At 35.4% G+C, this 26,845-nt stretch overlaps 1 protein-coding gene across 4 annotated transcripts in view; it reads left to right on the top strand.

Moving 5' to 3' along the window:
- PRKG1 (protein kinase cGMP-dependent 1) overlaps positions 1-26,845 on the top strand; it is a 1,231,781-nt gene that overhangs the window by 1,176,902 nt on the left and 28,034 nt on the right. For 3 of the 4 annotated variants that reach the window (XM_059899096.1, XM_059899095.1, XM_059899097.1), the window contains one exon: positions 10,561-10,657. In XM_059899096.1, coding sequence (XP_059755079.1) covers positions 10,561-10,657 — 97 coding nt within the window. Of the gene's footprint in view, positions 1-10,366; positions 10,460-10,560; positions 10,658-26,845 lie in introns of those variants that run through there. The other variant, XM_059899098.1, reaches the window with a different exon arrangement.

Below are 26,845 nucleotides of genomic sequence, written 5' to 3' on the forward strand. Positions count from 1 at the left end.
TAGTTGTGACGTGCAGGCTCCAGGGTGTGTGGGCTCTGTAGTTTGCAGCACGTGGGCTCTCTAGTTGAGGTGCGCAAGCTCTCTAGTTGTGGCGCGCAGGCTTAGTTGCCCCAAGTCAGGTGGGATCTTAGTTCCCTGACCAGGGATCAAACCTGCGTCCCCTGCATTGTAAGGTGGATTCTTTACCACCGGACCACCAGGGAAGTCCCGATTTTCTATTACTTTTCTTAAGTGATATCTTTATGCAAATAGCACTATAGTATAATTTCATTATTACCGAAATTTCCTTTGTAGTTCAGTAAAAATAATCACTGCTAAAAATACATTTCCTCAATTTGTAATTGTTTACCTCATATTTTATATATTGTATATATTCACTGAGGTTTATGTTCCATCTATTTTTCTTACACCTGGCCAAATACCACAAGTTCTACAGAAATGATGAAACTCTGGGACTCCTTCAGCTTCCCACTTGGAAGGAGAGACCACCCTTCTCTGCAGTCCCACCCTCTGAATCCCCTGATTTCCTTCTAGCTCACTTCACTGGACACCTGCTCACAGGTGCTGAGACACAGTACAAATTTCTAAGTTCAGTTCATCAATTTCCTGTTCTGAAGGGAAAGAAGAAAGGTTTTCTGTCCTCTATCTGCTGTTCCGTTATGTCGGCAAACTTACAAGAGGGCAAATCAGACTGAGAATCCAATCAGAAACTGTCTGTTCTCTGAACATGAAAAATGAACATCCAACATCCAGATCATTAAACCTGGTAGAGAGAAGCAAGTCAAGGTGATGCTCTCATCACAAGTATAGCCTGTTCTATTGTCAAAAGACCTTGCAAAACCAGGTTAATCCTCCAAGGCCATGTGAATTTGGTTAGTCACTAACTCCTGAGAGAAAATTTAATAACGTGGATGAGGAAAAGGAGGTCATAAAAAGAGAATTGAATATAGGGTGTAGACAAGATGTCAACTCCATCCCTGGAAAATCTGTGAGGAAAAGAAAGTCAAGTATGAAAAAAATATTCTCTGGCTGTTAAGTGGTATAAAGAATAACCATAATAGGTCTGAATGCCCTCCCAAATTTCCTTCATTTCACTCTTTCCATTATTTATTAATTATAAAAAAAGGAGAAAATAATTTAGTGCTATTCAAATAGATATATACAAATGTTAACATAGAACAATGCCGGATTTTGCATCCAGATGGCAATGACTTGATAACAAATAGGTAGTATTTGCTGAGACTTCATTCATTTGATAAACGCACCATCACTGTTACTGAACAACTTGACATGGCAAAAAAAAATTTTTTTAAACATCTTTATTGGAGTATAATTGCTTTACAATGTTGTGTTAGTTTCCGCTGTATGACAGAGTGAATCAACTATACATATACATATATCTCCATATCTCCTCCCTCTTGCATCTCCCTCCCACCCTCCCTATCCTACCCCACTAGGTGGTCACAAAGCACTGAGCTGATCTCCCTGTGCTATGCGGCTGCTTCCCACTAGCTATCTATTTTACATTTGGTAGTATGTATAAGTGACATGCAAAATTTTTGCTTAATTTTCTTCCTTTCCACTTAATATTTTCTCTACTAAGAAAAGGACATACAGGCTTCCCCCATTTTAAGAATGGATGGTATTCTCAAAGACCATTTGAGAATAATTGTTTGGAATTTGGAATATATTTCTCTGTGATACTTGTATATTTTGTAATAGATGTCTGTCACATACATCTCAAATTAATACTAATAGCTCATCAAAACTTACATATGATCATTAGCCTTGGTATTAAGAGCTGTATAGACTTATATCTATTAACCTTACTTTAAAATACTGATGCCCAGTCCAAAATCCTAAGGTTTTATTAAGGTCTGTTTTTAACTCAACCTAGTTAATTCTGATATGAATCCTGGGTGAGAGAGCACCTCTGGTGTATTAGAGTCTATGGTGAAATGCATTAACAGTTCTATTTTGAACATCAAGTCATATCTTTCCCAGCTCCTGGGTCAGGGGTCTCCTGCTTACCAGTTGCTGAGAGCAAGACTCCCTTAAATGAAAACCTCTGTAGTATTTCCTGAAATAAGTGCTTCAGGAATCACGGATCAGAGGACAGGATTGGAGCACAAAAGAGGCAAAAGAAAAGCTGTGGGTACCAGGGCTTTCTTTCAAGTGTGTATTTCTTAGGACACTTGGAATCCCAGAATGATCAAGCTGCAAGTGAGCTTCATAGGCCCGTCTAGTGCAAACCCTTCATTTTACAGAGAGGGGCATCTGTTGCTCAGGCAGATCCTGGGCCAACTCCTGATCACTTCTTTTCCTATATTCCCAGAGGCCTGGGAGAGTGGCTTATAGTCTCATTTTCTTCTTGCCACACACTGCATTTTACTCCCTTTTCTTCCTTTGGCTCACTGTGACCATGACCACATCCCAAAGCCTCTTGTCTCTGAAGTTCGTGTAGAAGCCTTCAGAAATAAAGGGGAGCCATGAAAATCGGGGTACATAGCAAAGGTCCTGAGTCCAGAAGTAAAAGCTGACCCCCTAGTATTCATTTAAGTCTTTCCTAATCCTTCTGTTCCTAGTACAATCTTCTGACTGATCCCTTGATAAAGATCATAACTAAGACTAATTATGAGGTTTAATTAAGCTTAAAATTTCTCTTATTTCTTTCAATATTTTAACCCTCATATAAAAAATGACCTATAAGAAAAGGCAAAGAGCTCTTAGTTTGGGGGTAGAAAAGAGATTTTTATATTTGAGGAGAAAACTTGGGCTGTCTTTACCCATCCCTTCTTTAGAAATGTAGTCTATGGCAAACATTGTCCTCATGGAAATTGAATGAGAGTTCTGCTGTAATGGCTATTTACCATGGAGTGGCATGAGGCAACAAAATGAGGATGAGGGATTCTTCCCACAGGCAGAGTTGTTGGAACAGGGAAGGTAGAGTTATTTTTACCTACCTTCTTTCCCCTTAAACTTCAACTTCCTGGCCTTTGGAAGTTATGCCGTGCCAGTCTGGATCACCCTCGTCCACAATCATAAGCAAAAGGCTCAGCATGAAAAATTTGAACATGGACTTGATATCTGATAATATTAATGGGTTATTTCTAATGTTTTCTTAGATGTGATAATATTGTGGCTATGTTTAAAAGGGAATCCTTACCTTTTAGCAATATATGCTGATACATTTACAGCATATTCTTGTAATATATTTACAATATTCTTGGAATATTTTCTATGTAAAAATAATTGAAATGAAATGTAGGATTTGTCTTTCATTTATAATATTAAAAATTAATTGTACAAACAAACAAAGAGACTCAGGATGAGATTCTGAGGTATGGGAAAGGGAGAAGGAGGAAATTAAATTGCGCTGAGATGAGAGAAAACTTTCTCAGACCACTAGCCCCTGATGGCTATCCATTTATATGAAGGAAATATCTATTCTGGCATAAATAAAGTTGGGGACTGCATGTGTTTTTTGGTTGAATACATACGTGCAAGTATCTGTATTCTCTGAAGCAAAAATAATAATCACTGAATAACTTAATAACTTTCTATTTTGGGCCAGTGACTCTGTTAAGTAACAAACAACAAAAGGGAAAAAATCTTTCATTCCTTTTTGCCAGTTTTTTTCATGGCAATATATATTTACTTAGGCCATTATTTCAGAAAAAGAAAAGTTCATTTCAAACTACTATATGGAATCTATTTAAAAAGTGAATAAATAAAAAATGCATGTTGGTCAATACATTTCAAGCTAACATTGGGAGCTTATCCTCACTCATCTTTTACAAATGCTGCTCTGATGTTCAGATTTTTAAAAAATTATCTTTTGAGCATCAGTGTATTTTAATTTTGAGTCCTTTTAATTAACTGGAGCACACACACCCACAGGCCACATCATAGACAAGAAGGCATCAGTGCTTAGCTACAGGAGTCACATTCTTGACATAAATGTGTAATAAAATATTATTCAAACATTTTATAACTTGAATGTTTGCCTTTGTTTTTCAAATATCAGAATATTGTAAAAACTGTGAAGATAGAATCAGATAGTAAAAAATATTACAGACCACAAGTCAAAATGCCAGTCGCTCATGCCTTAGTGTTTGTGACTTTGGCTAAGTCACTTACCATCTCTGGACTTAGTTTGTTCATTTTTAAAAATGTGAAGGTTGGATTAGATGAGCTTCCAAGGGTGTTGATCCAGATTTTGAACCATGTTAGTATCTTAATACTCTGAGATAAAGCATCTTTAAAGTTGTCTGATTCTCTACTATCTTGTTTAAAGGAAATTGAATTTCTGGGAATAAGTGTAAATATGCTACAATGTGAAACATGCCCAACGTTTCTAGTTCTAATTCTAGTGTTTAATTACTGAAATCAATCACTTATCAGCAACTGGTCTACCCGGTTGCAAAACAGAAGTAAAAATATTTGTTATCCCATCTTCACAGAGAATTGGGGAGGATCAGTTAAATGAAATAAATTTTAGAGTCCTTGGAAGAAAAGAAAGGTACTTCCTAAATGCAAAGTATTTGCATTACTATCATTCTTATTATGCATCAGATATGAGCAATGCAATTTTCCTGTGTATTCCTGTTGGCTTTATCTTCTCAAGGGAATGTATTTGAAAAATAAGTAGAACTATTTCATGGTTACAGTACTTAAAAAAAAAAGACTGTGTTTCTGAAAACCACAATTTTGGAAATACAGAAAGCAAACTAATGCTATCTCAAATTCCCTGAAGAAGAGATTACACTTTCTGGAGAAAACTGACATAATGAAATACTTTATATTCATTAAGTTACTTTCAAGCTTTTTATTTCTTCAAGTTTTTACCACTACTGTCAAAAGACTAGTGACTATACCTGTATGCTTTATGGCCAAATAAATTAGAAATTGTCCCTTTTTGTTTAGAATTTTAGGAATAGGGTTTCTTATGTTTAAAGGTTTTGTTTGTTTGTTTTGTTTTGTTTTTAAAAACACTTATAGTAATAGAGACTTTTGTAAAGTGTTATTTGAAAAACATTATTTCAATAGGAAATAACTCCCTATACAAACCTTGAACAATAAAATGGTTCACAGTTTTCCAATGAAGTCAGAAGATTCTGCTTTTAAAGTTTAGTTTAACAATGAGACTTTTTAATAAAGCAATTAAATCAATAAGAGATGACTGGTGACTTGATTATAGATTTAATAAAGACTATCCATTTTTATTTTAGTGACTAAGCTTATTTAATTCCAAACATTTTAGAATCAGGGGAATAGGACATGTAGTAACTATTTTCACATACACAAAGTTACTGTAGCACAATGAGGTGATAGTCCCAGTAGTTTAAGCCCAAATCACATCTGTGTTAAATATACAAATAAGTATTATTGGTCCAGTTTTCAATTCTGCTTTCTCTATATATAGTTACTTGTCTGGCTGAATTTGTATTTACTCTTCAAGACCTACAAATTACTTAATGCACCAAGTTTTATTAAATCAAGAACTGTTATTACATAAAATCCTGTGTACCAAGTTAAGTGTTTATTCAGTAGATGGCCAGCATTAGAGCTTGCATGCATCACAGACCAGGTATACATATTTTGTGCTTAAGGCCGACTGTCGAAAAGTTCTTACCTCCTTTAACTATTTCTGTAAATATTTATTTATAGATATCAATGTTCTTTGATCACATAAAAAGTGGAAGGATTTCTAGGACTTTATATGAACATTTAAGTAAGCTTGGACTCTGACTTTATCTATACAACTCATACTTATTTACTTAAATGTATGTTGATACTTTTACAAAGGCCTACATATTGAATTCAGGACTTGGAAATACAAAGTCACTGACAGAGCCAGGACCACGAGTCATGAGCTTTTGTTTGTATGCTAGGATACGCTCTCGCATTATTTTTAAGTCCAGAGTAGACATTGATTGTCTGATTGAATCTCATCTTACAGAATAAAAAACTTAGTCATAGATGAGAGTTCATGTGTGTTTACTGAAACATTTTATAGATTTCCCCAAGAACTGATAAAACTAAATTCAACTAAATTCCAGGAAATAAAAATATACCCAAGAGCAGATGAGCACAGGCAAAGCAGTGGTGACTGATCTGCACATGGGTTAAAAGATGCTAAGACTTTGATTTTCCTTGGAGACCCTTAGAGTAGACTGCTGAAACTGATTTGGATTATAGATTTTGCTAAAGTAAATAGGGCACATTAGCCTTTTGTTTCATTGGCTTTTAATTACTGGCTTTTGTATCCCATCTGGAATGTCCCTTTGGATTCTTGGACCTTACTTTAAAACTGCACATACTATTGTTTGCTTTGTAAAATAATGCTAAGCCATTTCTGCTATTGTAATATCAAGGTGAAGATAAAATTTTAAGTTTCAGACATTTTTGTACTGGGTCATATTTGGTTTTCAGTATTAAGGAGAGACGTTTGCTTCTTAATAATTGTGATCAGTCATAAGGAATAGAACCCAATTGTGTTATTTTGAAATGATGACAGAATTGATTCATGGATATCTGGCAACAACAAAAAAGAAACAATTATGGTGAATAATAAAGGACATCTGAGTCTTACTCTTTGGTTTTGTGGAAGCTGGTGATATTGGAAGAGATGGAAAAATGAAAACTGATGGTTATTATCTATTTCTGAAAGGAAGTGAATATAATACTGGATAGATATGTAGTTTTAGATAAAGAGAGGTTAAGATTATTCCAGTATTATTTTTCTGTTTCTAGACTTTGCATGTATGTCTTGATCTCATCATCATTACACCTGCAGCTTTACATTTTCATTGCTTTTAGAGCCTCCTTTGGTGTATAAGCAGAAATGAAAAGAGGAGGTGAAAATGTAGGCAACTTTGTTTCTTTCTAGCAGCTCTTGAAAGTTCCATATTTCACTATTTAAAGAGTACCCTGTACAAATTAGTGACTGTGGATTCTAATCACCAAAGCCCCAGGTGAATCTTATGGTCAGGTATGTTTGAGAAATGATATATTATCTCTCTACTTCACCCAACACACTTATTCTCTTGTTATATAGTTATTTGCATGTTGTTAACCTATTTTGAGGGTTTATAAGCTCCTTGAAGTTATACAGACAGAGTATATCAGTATCTGCACTTTTCTGGAAAGAGAATCCATAGCTTTCACCCTATACTAAAAAAAAAAAAAAGAATACAGTTGACCCTTGAACAACATGGGTTTGAACTGTGCAGATCCACTCATCTGCAGATTTTTTTTCAGTAGTAAATACTACATGATCCAGTTGGTTAAATGGGCAGATATGGAACTATGGATACAGAAAAATTGTGGATATGGAGGACCCACTATAAATTATACATGAATTTTTGACTGTAGGAGGGTCGGCGCCCCAACCCTTGCATTGTTCAAGGGTCACCTGTAAATAATAGTATTCTCTTAAAAAGTCTGTATCTCAAACTAAGTTAGGAACATTAGAAAATACACTTCATACTCCTTGCTAGATTTTAAGGAACCAAACATCAGGAATTGAATGCGTTACTGATATATATTTCCCTTAGCACTTGGGAACTGTCCCTCTCATAAACACTTTTGCACAGATGGATTTTAGAGTTGCATAAATCTGGGCCTAATTCCTTGGACCTGGTACCCCACAGTAGTAAGTAAGCTAGGAACTTGTGTTCCATGGTTACCTCCTTCAGGCAAGAGAAGTTTTATAGAACAAGAGCCATTTACTTAACCAATTTATTTTGTCTCCTTCCCCACTCAAAATTATCAACTCTAAAGAATGTAGAACATAACGGATAGATTCAAATTATTTTCAAATAATTCCTGAGTAAAAAGAAAGAATGAAAACGTCCCTCCAAGTTACGAGCTAGAGGGGTGAGATACCTCCAGAAGCTAAATCATCTATAGTTTGGCTTTTTTTACAAAGGTCTCTTCGGGTGGTGATTTCCATGTTAAAAAACAAAGCTATTTATTCAAAAATGAAAAGTGCACAGAGTCTCTGTGATGAAGCGACTCCCTAAAGAGTAATCTCAATGAGGAGAAAAACAGACATGAAGGTCTAAGCAACAACATTTCCTTGGTTGGAAAAGAGAAACTGCTCTGGTAGCGTTCTTACATTCTTTGGCTTCCCCAAGAATCACAACCTGAGGCAAATGAGAACAAAATGGACGATCAAGAGCACAATTACCCAAAGGTCTCTTTAAAAGGTATCTCACCAACCACTCCATAAAAATCACCCAACTAGGAAGTATTTTTAAAATTCACCTAGAAATAATAGCAAAGTAATTAGTAAAGTTTTGCGTTCTGCATCTGTCTTTTTTTTTTTTATCAATGTTGCTTTTTTTTTTTTTAAAGCTGTGTTAGCCATTACAGAGCTATCGTTCATTCCTATGGGTCCAGGACAACAGGGGCAGGAGTCAAGGCCAAGTTATGAGTCCCCAATACTTTTGCCATGAACGCATCACACTCCAGACTCATTGGACAGCTACTGATTTCCTTGGATCATTTTAATCCCACCCAAAATTCTTCTATGGCTCTGGAACCTCCTGAGGCTTTCAGAGGGGTTAGAACTATGGTTCTCAACCCTTAACTGTGCATCAGAATCACCCAAGGAGCTGTAAAAGTGTATAGATATGTGATACTGCTTCCAGAGATTGCTGATCGACTTGATCTGTGGTGGGACGCAGATTAAGTGGTTTCTAAAAGATGCTCAGGAAGTTCTGATGTGCAACAAATAGCTGAAGATGACTTGTTTAGACATTTCCAGACTAATTTTACAGAACCCAAATATAAGGATTTGGGGGGGAGGTGCATCTTCAAGAGCTATAAGTAATAACACCATACTTTAAATATATAAAATGGTGTCAGAGTAGTCTGAAAGAGTTTACCCTCTTCAATCTGAGATTTCTAAATCCAGCAAGCACATAAGATATTATTCAAAAACAATCTCATTAAGAATTTGACTGCCGGAAATTCTTGAACACCTACATACTATCATGGGGGGGGGGGGTCTGATCCCAGCAGGTGTCCTTTTTAAACACCTGTTGGAGTGAACTCTGCCACTGTCCCTTTAAATGGGATGGAGTTTTGATTTTCCAAAAGCTGGGAGCCAGTTGGAATGCTAGAAATGCACATTTGTTGCTTATGTTGCATTGTAGTAAACCATCTCCTGAAGTGCTATGTTGATCTCTTGATTGTGTAGTTAATGAGAGAAATCTATAGATACCATTCAGAATGACTAGCAGTCTTGTTTATAGCGATTAACTCGAGGGAGTTGATTTCCCATAATCAGCTAATAACGAGACACACTGTTTACCATCTTGTGAGTCTTTCAAGAATTGATGTGTTAAAAACCAGAATTGTCACTGTAAATTGGAGAGTGTTGAAAGCTCACCTAGAAAACTGTTTTACATTTTTCCCAAGTGGAGAGTCTGAATTTGTGTTTGATTATAATGAAATAGCTAAAATGTTACACAGCTTAAGGCCCAACATGCCTGTGAATGATTCTATCCAAAAGCTGACATAAACAAACTGTGTTAGTATCACTATTTCAAGCATGTTCATCATGTCTATCTATAGCATACTACTGAATCAGGTACCGCCTGGCTGAAGGTCATGGGTTCCACATAGCTCTTCAAATACTTTATTTCTGAGACAGCTGAATTACTCCCTGACCTGACTTTAGTGAGTGGGAGGATCGTCATCTTTATGCCTTACTGCCCTTTCTAAAAATAGTAGGGGCTTTAACAAGGAGATATTTTAAGCAGCTCATATTCACTTGTCTCATCAGGGGAAGCTTATTTTGGCCACTTGCATGTGTCCAGTTTGCATGTGCGTAGAGTTAAACTTTTGGAGGCTAGTCTGTGCTCCTCCACACCACTCATCTAAGAAACTGGCAAGCATAAAGACACTGGAATTACTAGCCGAGAGTCAGTGGGTAAACACAAATGAAGGGAAGACACTTTTTAGGAATGTGAATATGCTTCCGAAATCATCCATTTCAGACATTTTCACATCAGTCCTCAGCTTTGCGGATCTGTTTTCATAAAACCTGGCCGTGATTTCACTCCAGAGACCTCAATGATCTTGCCGCTTTTAATAAACATTACTAGGAGCCACTGCCAGCCTGTGGATAAGGGAAACTAATGAGAAACTGCCATCCAAAATCTGAACAGCAAAAACAAAACCAAGCAAAACCAAGAAATCCAAAACAAAACCAAAAAAGAACAACTCAAACAATCTGCGCTCACAAGAAGACGCATAGAAAAACACCGAGATGTAACTTTGATTTGATAACTGGATTTATCAGTCACATGACTGACATGCAGTGGGTACTTTGTATTTTTCTACTCTGAAATACAAGTGCAAATCTATGTTATTCTGCACAACTGGGACCAAAAAATTATGAGTGTGAGAAAACGCAGACTCTAAAAGCAAGATGGAATTTAAGCAGGTAAACCCTGTTTCACAGTCATGTCATTCCGGTACAGTTGTACGTGGTACTCGTGTTTCCACCTCTAAGAAATTTCCATTTTTTCGCATCAAAAACTCCAGATATGAAGCTGAAGCTGCTTTCTTCGCCAACCTGAAGCTGTCTGATTTCAACATCATTGACACCCTTGGAGTTGGAGGTTTCGGACGAGTAGAGCTGGTAGGTGATTGCTCTTTAAATGCTTTTGAGAGTCCTGTCTTCCTTTTTAATTTTTTCTCCTAGATTAAGATTTCTCTTTTCTTCTCTCTCTAATCATTAATTACTATTGTTCCTAAATTGGTACCAAATACTCTCATTTCAGCACAACCGAGTTTGCAACAAAGTGAACTATGTTATGTAATCAGTAAATGAAAAATAAAATAAACACCAACTTACTTTTTAGAAAACCTCTGCATATTAAATGAAAGGTAAACACATTTACTTAATGAGGAGTCATAAAGCACTTATTACCTGCTGATTTTCTGTGATCTTTATTTACTTCCTTAGGTCTGAGCAGTGCTCACTAACTTAATTATGCACTCTATCTATAATCACAATAACTAAAATGTAAATTTAAATATATATAAAGGGAGATGAGGTATATTTACATGTATTCTATATCTATGTATATAACATATAATTCTCACCACTGCTTTAAAAATTAAGTGAATGGTGGTGTAGATATTCTGTGATTCTGCAGTTACAAGCACCTATTTAGATTATAGTACATATATATACACACATATATATAACTGTATTAGATAATATGGTATGAGTATTTTATATAATTTATTTCACACACATGTTTATTTGTGTGTATACACACACAGCTAAGTGAAGATGAAGAAGACATTTTGGCACAAGTTCATACATTAAACACATGGCATCAATATGGTGTAAACCAAATGAAAGCATGTTCTATTGTGCCTTTGTTTAAAATATAAATTTAAAAACTGACATATTGCAACAAAAATTAGAAAAAAGTGTATTCTTGTGACTGAGTTGCTGCATTCCAGACTGTGTGGATAAAAACCGTATTTGAGAATGTAGATTAATGTCCACCTCTCCTGAATATGGAGGAGTCCCTGATATCAGACACCAGTACAGTACGTTAGGAACTCCCTGAGACTGTGTACAGTTCAGTAAATAGTTACTGTTGCCATCAGGCAGTAGGAGAAATCCCCTTCCATAAAAGTAGATTGACCTAGCACAATTTTTGTATTTGTCCATTTGTGCTGTAGTTGGGATTTTTGACTTTGATGGGCAGAATGATGTTATTTACTTAAATATTAGACAAGAAGGGTTTAGAGTCGTAAAGTGTTTCACTGAATTTGTGTTATGCTTCCCGTAACACTGGCTGGAGATACTATAGTAGTACTACTGCTGACTTGATTCCTGACTTCATAGTGTGCCTCTGGGGATCTAAGTATTGAATGTTTTCAATTACAGGAGTAAGAATCAAGTAAGGGCTTAGAAAAACCTCTTGCTTTTCTGAATCCTGCCAATTAATGCAGTCTTAGATTTATTTTTCAAGAACATTGATTTTGTGATGAAATATAACTTCACATAGTTAATGAAGATTTAATGACAGTGTTATACATGAACAGCTTTGCACTGGGAGTGTTGGGACACAGAAACAGCACAGAGTGTAGAGCTCCTAGCCATGAAGGATTTATTGTCTGCTATGTTTATTTACATAGTTGTATGTGTCTAAACCCCTCTCTCTATGAAGCAGTATAAAGGACAGAATTCCCTAGAGATTAATTTTATGGCTGTTACAGTTTCTTAAAATTATTTTTTTAAGGACTGTGGACAATAAAATTGCTGTTTTAGTTGACCAAAAAAATCAACATTATAACTTTGTGGTCTCCTAAAGAGGTCTGATAACTTCAAATTGGGAACCTTTAAGTTACCAGTGAGATATTTTATGAAATATAGGAATTTACTTAGGATTTTTGAAATACTGGAAATCACTTAAAGGCACTGAAACCACTTCAAGATGCATAATCAAATGCCAAGCTGATAGTGGAAAACTTCTAGAAAATTCCCTCAGAAATGTGAGGAGGCACAAACAACCACAAAATTAAGGAAGGTTCAAAGTGGGCATATTAAAGGTAATGCAGTTTAAAAAGACAAAATATGTATGTGTTTGTAGGCATGTGTGTGTTTGAGTACATACATGTTTATATATAATCTTCATCCCAGGAGTGATAATCAAAGGCAGTTCAGCAATTTTCTTCTCATGGACGTGATATTTTACACGTCTACACAAATGTTTTTAGACTAATGGAAATCATAGCCTCAAGGATTAACTTAGGTTGGAGCTGTAGCCTGGTTTGAAAAACTTTAGATGTATTCCTGAATGATAAACCCATAATGGGTTATAAAGTGTAACTAGTACATCATGGGTAGAGGTGCATGTCTTTAACCTCTGAAGTGACATCATCTTGCGTGATCTTGCACTTCCCAAACACACTAGGGGATTATCCTAATACCCAAATTGTCTTCACTGTTCGATGTGGACTACCCATTTAAGTGATCACTATTATTACCCTAGAATCCATTGCCCCCAGTTTTTGCCACTTACTAACTGCCCAATAAGATTAATTACTGGGTATGAAAAATATTCTTTTCTGTGATGGTTCATTTCTACATGTATTCAGTGATGCCAGAATTGGGAGTTTGGCTTCAACACTTTGACTGTAATTACACATACTGTTGTCATAGCAGACAGCGAATCTCCGTGAGGACAGTGGTGACTGCCCAGGAGGTAGCAGTGTCCTGTTAGAGCAGGACTCACGCCCTTCAGAGGTAGGAGGAGGGTCTAGGCAGAGCCCAGTTCTGTTGTGATTATGAAAGTTTTCCTTTCACTCCCCTCTACAAATGGTGCATGCGAGATAATTTTATCAGTACTATAGAGTGCTATCTTTACGCAATATAACCTTCACATGAACTCATTTATGTATGTTTTACATATACACGGTACTGAACATGTGAATACCAAGTATATAATACTTATACGTTGAACCTACCAATTCTTTGTTCAGTAGTAATGTTGATCAGGTAAATGACATTATAAAAATTACCACAGTTACACTTTAATTTTATAATTCTATTTTTAAAAATTTTCCCAGGTGTTGATTATAAGATGATAAACTACCGAATTGGGTATGAAGAATTAAGAAATTTGAATTTGTGAACCCCATTTCCTGTTAGAACTAAGTTAGGAGTGTAGTTTTATTATCATTTGATATACAGATCATGTTCATGTTATTTGCTTAATGTAATACCATTCAAACACTTCTTAGCATTTCTTAATTTTTATCATTTATGTCAATTTAGATGAATTTAGATGCAGGGGTATTTTTCAGGCAGAAGAATTGCTAAAATAATTTATTGCCAACTTTTAGAGATGAGAACATAATTTTGGAACATAATAGAAACTTAAATATTTGTTCAATGATGAGACCAGAAGCTTGAAGTGAAGGTCTCATAGGAATGGGAGTTCTGTTCTTAAGTTATTCAGTCTATTATTTCACAAATACTTTTAGCATAAGTGATTTCAACTAGTTTAATATCAGACATGTCTTGTTCACACCCATTACCTTTGGGAAGTCATTTATACTGCTTTCCTTTCTGTGATCTGGTATATATTGTATTTTCTGCACGTATTTTTATTTTGAAGGACCGCTTTCTAACTTATTCAGTGCTACCTGTTTACAGAATATTTTCCAGTAGACCACACTCCGTTTATAATAGCACCTTCAGCTAAAGAACTCAGCTTTTTTTAAATATATGATTTACTCATTAAAGCTATGAACAATGCTGTAAGACATCTAGGTAATCCTCTTAATTTACAAGATGTGACTGTAAAATAAGGAGATGGATTTTACAAATCACAAGTGAAAGTTAGTCCCATTGCTTTATGGTCACATTCTGAATTTACTCTCCTTTGCTCTTGTCAGAGAGGTGCTTGCTTTTCAGAGTAGATTGGTACAAGTCAAACTTTTAAATCTAGCAATGCTATGGAGTGGTTGCTTTAAATAATAAATATGTAATCTATTTATTCAGCAATTCAATGCCTCATGTACCAGAGCACCATACCTGGATAAAATATAGGAAGAATGATATGGAAAACATAATCTCTGTCTTCTTGGATTATATTCTTTCTACATAATTTATTATGTATTTATGTAGTGAGCTCTCTGCTGGGATATACACAGTTTAACAGAAAATAGCCACTGCCTCTAGGGACTCACAGTCTACTAGGAGGGACAATCATGCAAACTAATAAGTAAACCCATAATCAGAGTATGAGCAGCACGTGCTCAGTGCATGGCGGAGCAAGACTTCTTAGAGGAGGGGGTAGCATTTCTAAGACAGAGGGATCGACATTAAGGCGTTGCCATAAATAACCTCAAGCCTTATGGTCTGCTCTCGTAAAATGAAACTACTGCAGGATAGTTTGTTAATAAACTGATATTAATAATGTTTATTAATAAACTGGTATTACTTTCTTACTAAAATAATCGAGCTTTTCATTTGAACCCAGCTTTACAATCTTCAAATGGCTCTCATATCCAGTATATAATTTTGCCTTTAGAGCTATCGCAGGAGGCATAAGCCACATTTCACAGGAAAGAAGTCATGAATAATGTGTATAAGTGACCTAAGATCACACGGTCACTGAAAGAGCTGTTGTTATTGCCCAGAACTACTGATTTTTAAACTAGACTTTTTCTTTTTTTTTATCATTCTTGACTACTAAAAATATTTAGATTCTTATCACCACCAATAACAGCCACCACTATCAAATCAGACAAGTGTCACTTTATTATCATAGGTACACCTTTGTTTTTTAAAAAAATGTCTTCTAGAATTCAAGAACCTGTCTTAGACATAAATATGGAATAGATGCCATGATTATCTGCTATTCACCTCTTCTTCTATCGAACCTTCAGAGACTCTTATTTCTGTTTTCTCTTTTGCGGCTCTTAGTTGAGTGTTAAAATATCTGTGGAGGAAAAAATAAAGATCAGACAGTATCACGTGGTAGCTAAAAGCGAGAGCTCTGGAATCAGACTGTCTGGATTGAGATCTTACCAGCTGTGTGTGATTAGTCATTTACTTAAACGTCCTGAGCCTCAGTTTCCTCATCTCTAAAAGGAGGATAATAATAGGCTGTGTGCCTCACGCACTGCAAAGATTAAATGAGTTAAAGTCCCAATATAGTGCCTCACGTATCATAGGTCAGTAAGTGTTGCAGTGTTGTTATTATTATTAAAATATTCTAATGATAACTATCTATCAATCATTTTCAGCTCTACCCATAGAAAAGGACGGGAATGAAATATTTTACTATTTTTTCTCCCATTGTTAGGCCAAGTGCTGAGAATACAAGCATTTCTCCAATACATGAGCGAGTCTAAGGTGTTCAAATGACCTTCAGTGATAGCTTCTATTAAATTCCCCCAAACCACTAAAGCTCCTTACTTTCTGATCTGTCATGAGTAGAGATGGGAAACAATTTTCAGTCTTCCTCACACTAAACCTTTGTGTACCTGAAGTAGTCTGCTCTTATTTATCCATTTCTCTTCTAAATTGTAAAGCCCCACCTCTTTACCTCTCAACAGGAAATCGTTTTTGGTGCAAACTGCTAAGTCATATCCAGTTTCTCCACAATCTTCTTACACCATGGCACCCTGATTGGGCATAATAAGGGTGTGGCTCTTGCCAAATGGAGGACAAAGGTCATTTCTCCTGTGCCACAATCCCATGATCGGATTGCCCAGGAGGGGGCAATGTGGTAGCAAGTTGTAAGAATTCTGCCACGCTCACAATCACATTTGTGTAGCAGGGTCTGTGTGCTGTACATATGGGCATCCATACCACTCTCATGGCATTTTTGCCAGCTGCTTGGTCACTGTGTGTCACATGCAAGTGACGTGGAAGGCTATGCAAACCACCTAAAAAAAAAAAAGGGACTAAGTAAGAGATGATTAAGCAAGAAATTAGGTAGGTGATTGATAAACCTATTGCTCAGTCACAGAGTTTTGTTTCGTCATTATGAAAGGGGCAAGCCAAAGGGAAACCCCAGGTGAGACGAAAACACTTCAAGAGCTTCTTACTGCCAAGCCACATGACAGTGAACTAGAATAGCTGTGGGATCGCTGGACAGCACTGCCATTTGTGCCCACTGTGATTTATGCTGCAGAGGATGCCTGGGAAACCCTGCCATCCTAAGGCCTTGTGTCCTCTGTAACCAAGGTGAATAAGGACTCTGTGCTGGTTGAAAACTCAAAATTGCCTCATTTTAACATAGCCTTTTCTCTAGAAATACCCTACTTGGATTATTATTAAATATGTCATCCTCATTGATATTTATTCCTCAAAAGAATGAAAACTGACACAAATTAGTAATTGGGATAGTGTTGATTTCTGAGAAAATAAGTTATTCAGCTAGCTAATGAAAATCCAATTTGATAAATGCTAATTGAACGTAATAGGTGCAGTCACAATACAGGCATTCCTCAGAGAGATTGCGGGTTCAATTCCAGACCACTGCGATAAAGCAAGTATCACAATAAAGCAAGTCACAGCAATTTTTTGGTTTCCCAATGCATATGACAGTTATGTATACACTATACTATAGTCTATAAAGCATGCAAGAGCATTATGTCTAAAAAAACAATGTACATACCTTAATCAAAAAATACTTTATTGCTCTAAAATGCTATCATCTGAGTCTTCAGTGAGTAGTAACATCAAAGATCACTGATCACAGATTATTATAGCAAATATAATAATAATGAAAAAGTTTGAAATACTGTGAGAATTACTAAAATGTGACACAGAGACACGATGTGAGCAAATGCTGTTGGAAAAATGATATCGACAGACTTCCTCGACTCAGGGTTGCCACAAACCTTCAATTTGTTAAAAATGCAGTATCTGCAAAGTGTGATAAAAAAAAAATGAAGTGCAATAAAATGAAGTATGCCTGTATACTGCAACTTCTAAAACATCTAACCACAAGATAGTTTCTAAGCAGAAATCACAGGTAATAAAATTTATCTCTGCTTTGACATATACAAATAAGGTAAAATGTGCATGAATTCATCGTTACTATAAATTTTATTCTCTTTAGTACATTGATAGCTGTAATACAATTTAGACTGAATGACAACAAATAGAACAGTCACACTCTTATACATCTTTTGAAATTATAAGAATTTTATACACTAGCCATCTATTGAAATGAACATTTTTCTTTAAAAGTGTTTGAAATTAGTGTTCTGTAGTAAAGTAAAATGTTAGCATTTCCTCCTCTAAACCTTCATGTTTTTCTAGAAAGATCAATCCACAGTTGGCCCTCAATATCCACAGGTTCCCCTTCCATGAATTCATCCAACCTCAGATTGAAAATATTCGATAAGGTCTCAAAAAACAAAACTTGAATTTGACACACACCAGAAACAATTTACATAGCATTTACATTGTATTTACAACTATTTATATATTACCTACGCTGTATTTATACCTATTTACATAGCATTTTCATTGTATTAGGTATTATAAGCAATCTAAGGATGATTTAAAGTATACAGGAGGGTGTATTTAGGTTATATGCAAATATTATGCCATTTTATATGAGGGACTTGAGCATCTAAGGATTTTGGTATCCACAGGGAAGACTAGAGTCAATCCCTCAAGGATACTAAGGGACAACTGTAAATCTAGAAGGCACTGGACATGTCTTTCCATGGCTTAAGATAAGTTTTGGATGAACTGTTTTATCACCACTTAACAGTTTGGTCACTCACCTTTTTGTTTTCTGTGACATAAATTTGATTTTTTTTTTAATCCAGTGAATTTATGGTCACGTCACATTCAGTAAAAGTTCATCTATTAAAAAAATTCCTAAATATTTTTTGTGGGATATAGCAATATCATGTGTGATTCGTGCCCTGAAAGAACATCTTGCCTTCTCCTAAGTAAGAAGATAAGATCAATACATATGAAAAATAGCAAATGAAATCCTTTAGTATTGCATTAAATTCTAAATCATGAAGAAGGGTTCTCAGCATTTCAGAAAGAGAGCATTTGGAGCTGATGATCTAGTGAGGCCCTGAGAAGACACAGAACTTGAGCCAGGGCTTAGAGAATAGGTTGGGATTTAAACGAACAGATGTGAAAAGGCCATTTGGGGGAAAGGCCATTCCAGGAAAAGGTTACAACACAGAAGGCCACGTGTTTTCACAGGACACCAAAGCAAGTGGCCTGACTAGACGTTGTGTGAGGGAGCAGTGAGAAATACTAGATAACCAACTGATAGGGTATAAACTGTATTATATTCTTAAAGGATATTTATTTTACTTTTTTTTATAAAGGAATTCCTTTATTTTTATTTATTTATTTATTTATTTATTTACTTTTGGCTGTGTTGGATCTTCGTTTCTGTGCGAGGGCTTTCTCCAGTTGCGGCAAGCGGGGGCCACTCTTCATCGCGGTGTGCGGGCCTCTCACTGCCGCGGCCTCTCTTGTTGCGGAGCACAGGCTCCAGACGCGCAGGCTCAGTAGTTGTGGCTCACGGGCCCAGCTGCTCCGCGGCATGTGGGCTCTTCCCAGACCAGGGCTCGAACCCGTGTCCCCTGCAATGGCAGGCAGACTCTCAACCACTGCGCCACCAGGGAAGCCCCTGTATTATATTCTTAAAGGAGATTAGACTTTAAGGCATTGGGCATTTGGGGGCATTAGGTCAAGTGAAGAACGCAAATAAACACAGACTCAGCTCTCAACTTCCACCCATGAAATAAAAGAATACACTATAAGGTGACTAGATGGGCTATTTTTAGGTGGCAGTGCTCCCAAAAATAAATGTCATAATTTCTCTTCTGAATAAGGTAGTTTACTTTGTGCCAAGATGTATTCCTCATCCGTGAAAATTTTATGTAAACACTTTCAAAGAGAGGTCCCTTCCCTGAAAGAGAAAAACAGTCTCCTTGTGTATGTTAGTAATGTTGAAAATAGCCATGTCCTCTTAAATAAAATGAAATGATTTATCTTGCTTTCTAGAAATAAATATAAAAAAAGATGATTCTGAATGTTTCACTGTAGCTCATCAGCTGTATACATTTAATTTATTGCTAATTCATATTCTGTCCTTCATATTAACACCCCCCATTGCGCTGACATATACCATATATTAGGCTAAACACTGGGCTAAGAAATCAGGAGATTTTGTGGGCCAGATGGCTTGGTACTTAGCCCCAGCTTCAGTTAACTGCCTTGCAAATTCACAGTAAGAGTGGGGAGATCATCAATACCCCAAAAGTAACAAGCTAAACCAATGGGAACCACTCTCTGGTCATGGCTACAATCTCAGATTCCAGTTTCATGAACAAAGCAGTTTCAATGGTTAATGCGACTGTTTTTCATAAATAAGTTAGCATAAGCAAAAAACCAGTAAACACATGTTGAACTGGCTTAACTACATGTGAAGTACGAAATCTTGTGAAAATTTTGAAGTAGAAAAACAGCAGAGAAGTTATACTTTTTTTAATATCAGAAAGGGTGAAGTTTGAATATAGCATATATTAGGACATTAAGATCTGATTATAAGCCATTTGATTAAAAGTCTTCCAGTAACAGTTTAAAAAAATTATAAAGTTATTTATGTCTAACATCTCAAAAGTGTGATTAGAATGCAAAACCTCTCATAAATTAATCTGATCACATCTCAGAGTTGAATTTTGCCATATATTATTCTCTCTATATCATTTAAACTCATTTTAAATCTTCACTGCGTCAATAAATGAAAGAAGTTGAAGTGTCAACTTACGATACTCAACTCCATCTATGTGAAGTTTTAAGTTATAAGTGTGTTTTTACGTATTACAATAAGTTGAATTATGTGAAATATTCAAGAGTTTAAAACTATTTCATGTAGTATTTCTTTATATGAGGGAGATTATGCATAGAAATTAAATCTTAAGGGAAAGAAACTATTTGATTATGAAGGAAAACAATTTAAAGTGCATCATAGGTAATAAAATCAATTTTAATATCCCTACAAAATGAAATAAGGTTTGTTTAACACAAGTACTGTAGGGAAGAGAAATGGTGTGTTTAAATTTCACATTTCAGGAAACAATCTTGAATCAATGTAGGTAGCCCTTTGAGTCAAAATGTATCAGTGCTAACTCCCTATTAAGGGAAATCACAAGTGCTCTTTCCTTTGCAAATGATTTCTATAAGACAGTCCAAACTTTTGTTCATGTTGTAATTAAAAACAGAAAAGTATGAAGTTCTTTTTCTTATCTTCCTCTGAACTAAAAGTTAAATGTCTTTTTAAAAAGAAAACTATTTCCTCTATGAAAATTGCTTCACATGTTTTTAACTCAATTTGAATTTAAAAATACAGATATTTCCTTGTTTCTTATCACTAGCTGTAAAACTGAATTTTAGGTCTAAAGCCAAGTTACAGAGAAAATGGCGTTACAGACATTTTGATAAGAAGTTGAGGTGACCCTGGGAAGGAAAACAAGGATGAAAAGCAGAGAGACTGTCTCTTGATTATCACTTGTGCAAATGGCAAGTGGGATCAAATGAAAAAGAATAGATGATAAAATAAATTTTAAAAAGCTACTTCTTCTAGGTTCTTTGTTCTGAAATTGATATACCTCACCATTAATATAGATAACTTAGTGGTTATCTATGAAATAAATTTTACACATAAAGTCTTAACTATAAAATCGTACAACAGGGCCATGCCTCCGTGCTCATGGCTGAATAGTTTCCCAACTCTGACATCCGTATTCAACTCATGGTCCATCCTTTGCATTCTCTGTGTCATTTGGACGTGCATCATGCAGATGGTGACAAGTTCCCTATGTTCCTCCCTGTGTATCCTATGGAACAAACCAGATGCCGTGGTTCTTTTTTAAGTTTTAGATATTGACTAAGGAAAAGAAATCTGTGATATTATTGTGTAATGAAGAGAGACAGGTAAATAATAAAACTGTGGATAACTAGTGAGAAAACAGGTTTTAACAACAGATTGAAAACAGAAGTTTTAAATTAAGATTATGGTTAATGTTTCCTGAACTTTATAGTACTATTACATAGAGAAAAGTAATTCTCACATAAGAATTCTTTCTTTTTGGTTAGGAAATGTTGAGGAGTACAGTCCAATACTACTTTGTAGAATAGAAGCTTTCTGTGCCCTTAAAAAATTTCACTTTCTCTCAGTAATGTAGTAAGTTGGCTCCTCCTGAATAGTTGGACACATTAGTATGTCATGTCCAAAATTATTTGCATCAGAGCAATAACACTGCTTTTTCTTTCTCTTTGAAAGAAAAACTTCCTTAAAGTCAGACATTAATTTTTCCTATTCCTTCTGTTTCATTCGGGTGGTTGGAACAACTAATTTAAAACCAGATTTAATTATGAATTGTAACAGTAAAATACTATTTATAAGTATCCATTTTAATTAGCATTCCCACATATCTTGGAAGTCATGGTAATAATGATAATTCTTACATAGCACTTTTTAATTTTCAAAGCACTTTCACATACACTATCTGATTTGGTCTTACAATATCTGTGACTATAAAATAATGTGGTTTTATTCTCGTAAGTGAGGAAAATGAGGCTCCAGATATTATGAACCTGGGTATGATTGTAGTTTGTACATTATTAAAATAATAAGAGACGTTACCCAGCAAATATGTATTATTTTGACTAGATAAGTTTTAAGAATTTTGTGATAGTTACGTACATTTTGCTTAAAATGACCCATGATCCCACCTTTTTTTTGGACATGAGGACTTCTTTGAATTTAGGACTTTTAATAAATAGCAAATAGAGGAGTCATAAAAAAGAATAAAATTTTTTATAAAAATGTTAATAGTTTACAGAAACTAGAGTAAAAATGAAATATACTTTTGATTAATCGGGAACTTTTATTGAAGGGGTAAAGATAAGCATAGAAAGAAAAACATTTCTGACATTTAGTTCCTTAAAATGTAAATTAAAAATATACCTATCTCACAATCAATAAAGACAAGAACTAAAAAATATAGATACACATATTTTCTGGCTTTTTCTTATTTTAAAATTCCTTAAAAGCTTTGTTGAGGTATAATCTACTTACCACAGAATTGTACAATCACCACCACAATCCAGTTTTAGAACATTTCCATCACTTTAATAGAATCCTTGTGGCCCATTTGCAAATACTCTCCATTCCTACCCTCAGCTCCAGCAACTACTAATTTACTCTCTCTCTAAAGATTAGCCTTTTTTACTGCATGTTTTCTTACACTAAAACTTTGTTTTACACTAAATATTTTTATTTTCTACATGTATAATTGTAAATTTAGTTCAATGTGGATCTGAATATAAAGGTGTTTAATACACAGCAACTTCATGCCTTTTTTCTTTTTGAAGTTTATGGTGATTTTATGGCTCCTTTATACCCTACTTCAGCTTTGTTACTGTACCCAACTGCTACAGAACAGAGCTGTTTAAGTTGTTTCCTGAACATGGAGTTTGAGGCCAGTATCTGATAGGCTGTGAAGCATTGTCTGGCAATAAGGGAGTATTGCAAAAGGATGGAGACAGAACAACCTAGTGTTTATGCATGTCTAGAGGGTCTAATAGTTGGCTTGCTGGTTTACTTGGTTGTTAAAGTTTTATTATGGGTCTTTTGCCTCTTTTGGTGAATCTGGTTGAGAACTGTAACCAGAGTAGAGAAAAGCGTACTCCCACAGTTTGGCACAGTTTATCTTATAGAATAGGACCTATACATTTTTCTTAGTCTAGGGTTTTCTTTCTCTTTCTTTCCTTCCCTTCCTTCCTTTATTCCCTCCCTCCCCCCGCCTGCCTGCCTGCCTGCCTTCCTTCCTTCCTTCCTCCCTCCCTCCCTCCCTCCTTCTTTCCATCTTCACTTATAGAACTTTTCTTTTCACTGTAGACCTTGTCATGAATTCCGTAAATTACCTCAATTTGGATTAAATGTGAGCTACTCAAATTTTACAATACAGACCATGGCCACATTGTTCCTGAGTTACTTAGAAATCTATTTCCTCCCTGTTTATAAAGACAGCCCAAAATAAAGAAATGATTGTATGCCATCCCATGTAACATGGATTGCCTGATTAAATCGTGTGCTGGTTTGTTTAGAGAAAATATTTGCCATTCCTATTTTGCTGTTGTCCAGCTATTACAATTAGGATGACTCTGCCTAGATTTCCTTATGCCTTGGAGTCTGTTTTAATGCTCTTCTTGGGAAAGCTACTACTATTTCTATCCAATGCATGTTCTTTGACAATTAGTAACACAGAAAATACAACAGTTAAGAAGCAGATCCCCTTTACGTGTTGGGGTTGAGAGAACAGAGCAAATAAAACCTCCACATCCCAGGAGAATATGCATGTGCTGTAAACTCAGGGTCATGCTTCCAGAGTGAATCATCATGCTTCCTTATGCTACCTTTGTGTTACTAGGGTAATTCCCCCTTTATCCTTTGGCCCAAGCTATTGCCACAGGTTTGTTGGGCTGTTTCCATAAGGTTAAATATAATTAACATGCTTTCAAAATGCATATTTATTACATCAAATTTCAGGTTCATAGAACCTTCCAGCTGGAAGGAACCCTTAGATGTAATTTAGTTTGGTCCTTCATTGTCTGAGAGGTGGCCTGAGGCCCAGTAAGATTATATGACTAAACATAAACCTATTAGTGAAAGATCTAGGACTAGAACCCAGGTTTCCTGTGTAAGCTTTTCTTTTCTTTTCTTGAAATACAGTTGATGTACAATATTATGTTAGTTTCAGGTATACTACATAGTGATTTGATATTTGCATACATTATGAAATGATCACTGCAGTTAAGCCTAGTAATCATCTGTCCCCATACAGTTATTACAATATTATTGACCATGTTCCTTATGCTGTATGTTACATCCCTCTGACTTACTTATTTTATAACTGGATGTTTGTACTTCTTCATCCCCTTCACCTATTTTACCACCCCCACTTACTTCCCCTCTGGCAACCACACATTTGTTTTCTGTGTCTATGAGTCTCTTTTCATTTAGTTTTGTTTGTTTGGGTTGCTTTTAGATTCCACGTATAAGTGAGATCATATAGTATTTCTCTTTCTCTGTCTGACATTCCACTTAGCATACTACCCTCTAGATCCATCCATGTTGTTGCAAATGGCAAGATTTCATTTTTTTATGGCTGAGTAATATTTTATTTTATAAAAAGCACACACACACCACATCTTCTTTATCCATTTGTCTATTGATGGGCACTTAGGTTGCTTCCATATCTTGACTATTGTACATAATGCTGCTATGACCATTGGGATATATATATCTTTTGGAATTAGTGTTTGGGCAGTTTTTGAGTAAATACCCAGAAGTGAAATTGCTGGATCATATGGCAGTTCTATTTTTAATTTTTTATGGGAACCTCCATACTCTTTCCACAGCGGCTATATATACCAATTTACAATCCCACCAACAGTGCATGAGGGTTCCCTTTTCTCCACATCCTCACCAACATTTGTTATTTGTTGTATCTTTGATGATAGCCATTCTGACAGGTGTGAGGTGGATTTTCATTGTGGTTTTGATTTGCATCTCCTTGATGATTAGTGATGTTGAGCATCTTTTCAAGTGTCTGTTGGCCATCTGTGTGTCTTCTTTGGACAAATATCTATTCAGTTCCTCTGCCCATTTTTTAATTGGATTGTTTGGGGCTTTTTTGATGTTGAGTTGTATGGTTTCTTTGTATATTTTGGATATTAACTCCTTATTGATGTGATGTTTGCAAATATTTCTCCCATTCAATAGGCCAACTTTTTGTTTTGTTGATAGTTTCCTTCACTGTGCAACAGATTTTTGGTTTGGTATAGCCAATTTGTTTATTTTTGCTTTTGTTTCCATTCCCTGAGGAGACATATTGAGAAATATATTGCTAACACTGATGTCAAAGAGCCTACTCCCTATATTTTCTTCTAGGAGTTTTATAGTTTCAGGACTCATATTTAAGTCTTTATTTTGAGTTTATTTTTTGTATATGGTATGAGAAAGTTGTCAGTTTGATTCTTTTACATGTAGCTGTTTAGTATTTTCAGCACCATTTATTGGAAAGCCTATCTTTTCCCCAATGTATATCCTTGCTTCTTTTGTTGTAGATCAATTGACCATATAAGCATGGGTTCATTTCTGGACATTCTATTCTGTTCCATTGATCTCTGTGTCTGTTTTTGTGCCAGTACCTACTGTTTTGATTACTGTAGCTTTGCAGTATAGTTTGAAATCAGAGCGCATGATCCCCCCCTGCAAGTTTGTTCTTCTTTCTCAAGATTGCCTTGGTTACTCAGGGTCTTTTTTGTTTCCATACAAATTTTAGTATTGTTTGTTCTAGTTCTGTGAAAAATGCCTTTTGCTAGGGATTGCATTGAACCTGTAGATTGCCTTGGGTAGTACGAGTATTTTAACAACATTGATTCTTCCAATTCATGAGCGTGGAATAGCTTTCTAATTGTTTTTGTCATCTTCAATTTCTTTCATTAATGTCTTCTAGTTTTCAGGGTACAATTATTTACCTCTTTGGTTAGATTTATTCCTAGGTATTTTTTTGATGCAGTTATAAATGGGTTTTCTTAATTTATCTTTCTGATAGTTCTGATATCTGAACTATCAGATAGTGTATAGAAATCCAACAGATTCCTGTATATTAATTTTGTATTGTGAAACTTTACCAAATTCATTTACAAGTTTTAATAGTTTTTTTGGTGATGTCTTTAGGATTTTCTATATATAATATCATGTCATCTGCAAACAGTGACAGTTTTACTGCTTCTTTTCCGTTTGGATTCCTTTTATTTCTTTTTCTTGCCTGACTGCTATAGCTAGGACTTTCAGTACTATGTTTAATAAAAGTGGTGAGAGTGGGCATCCTTGTCTTGTTCCTAACCTTAAAGAAAATGCTTTTAGCGTTTCACTGTTGGATATGATGTTGTCTGTGGCTATGTCATGTATGGCCTTTATTATATTGTGGTATTTTTCCACTATTCCCACTTTGCTGAGAGTTTTCATTATATATCAATGTTGAATTTTGTCACAAGATTTTTTTGCGTCTATTGAGATGATATTTTTCAATTTGTTAATGTGGAGTATCATACTGATTGACTTGTAGACATTAACCATCCTTGCATCCTTGGGATCAATCCCATTTGATAATGGTTTATGATCATTCTAATGTACTGCTGAGTTTCGTTTGCTAATATTTTTGTTGAGGGTTTTTGCATCTATATTCACCAGTGATATTTAGCCTGTAATTTTCTTTTATT

Source organism: Balaenoptera ricei, chromosome 16 (genome assembly GCF_028023285.1).
Source record: "Balaenoptera ricei isolate mBalRic1 chromosome 16, mBalRic1.hap2, whole genome shotgun sequence".
Taxonomy (NCBI): domain Eukaryota; kingdom Metazoa; phylum Chordata; class Mammalia; order Artiodactyla; family Balaenopteridae; genus Balaenoptera; species Balaenoptera ricei.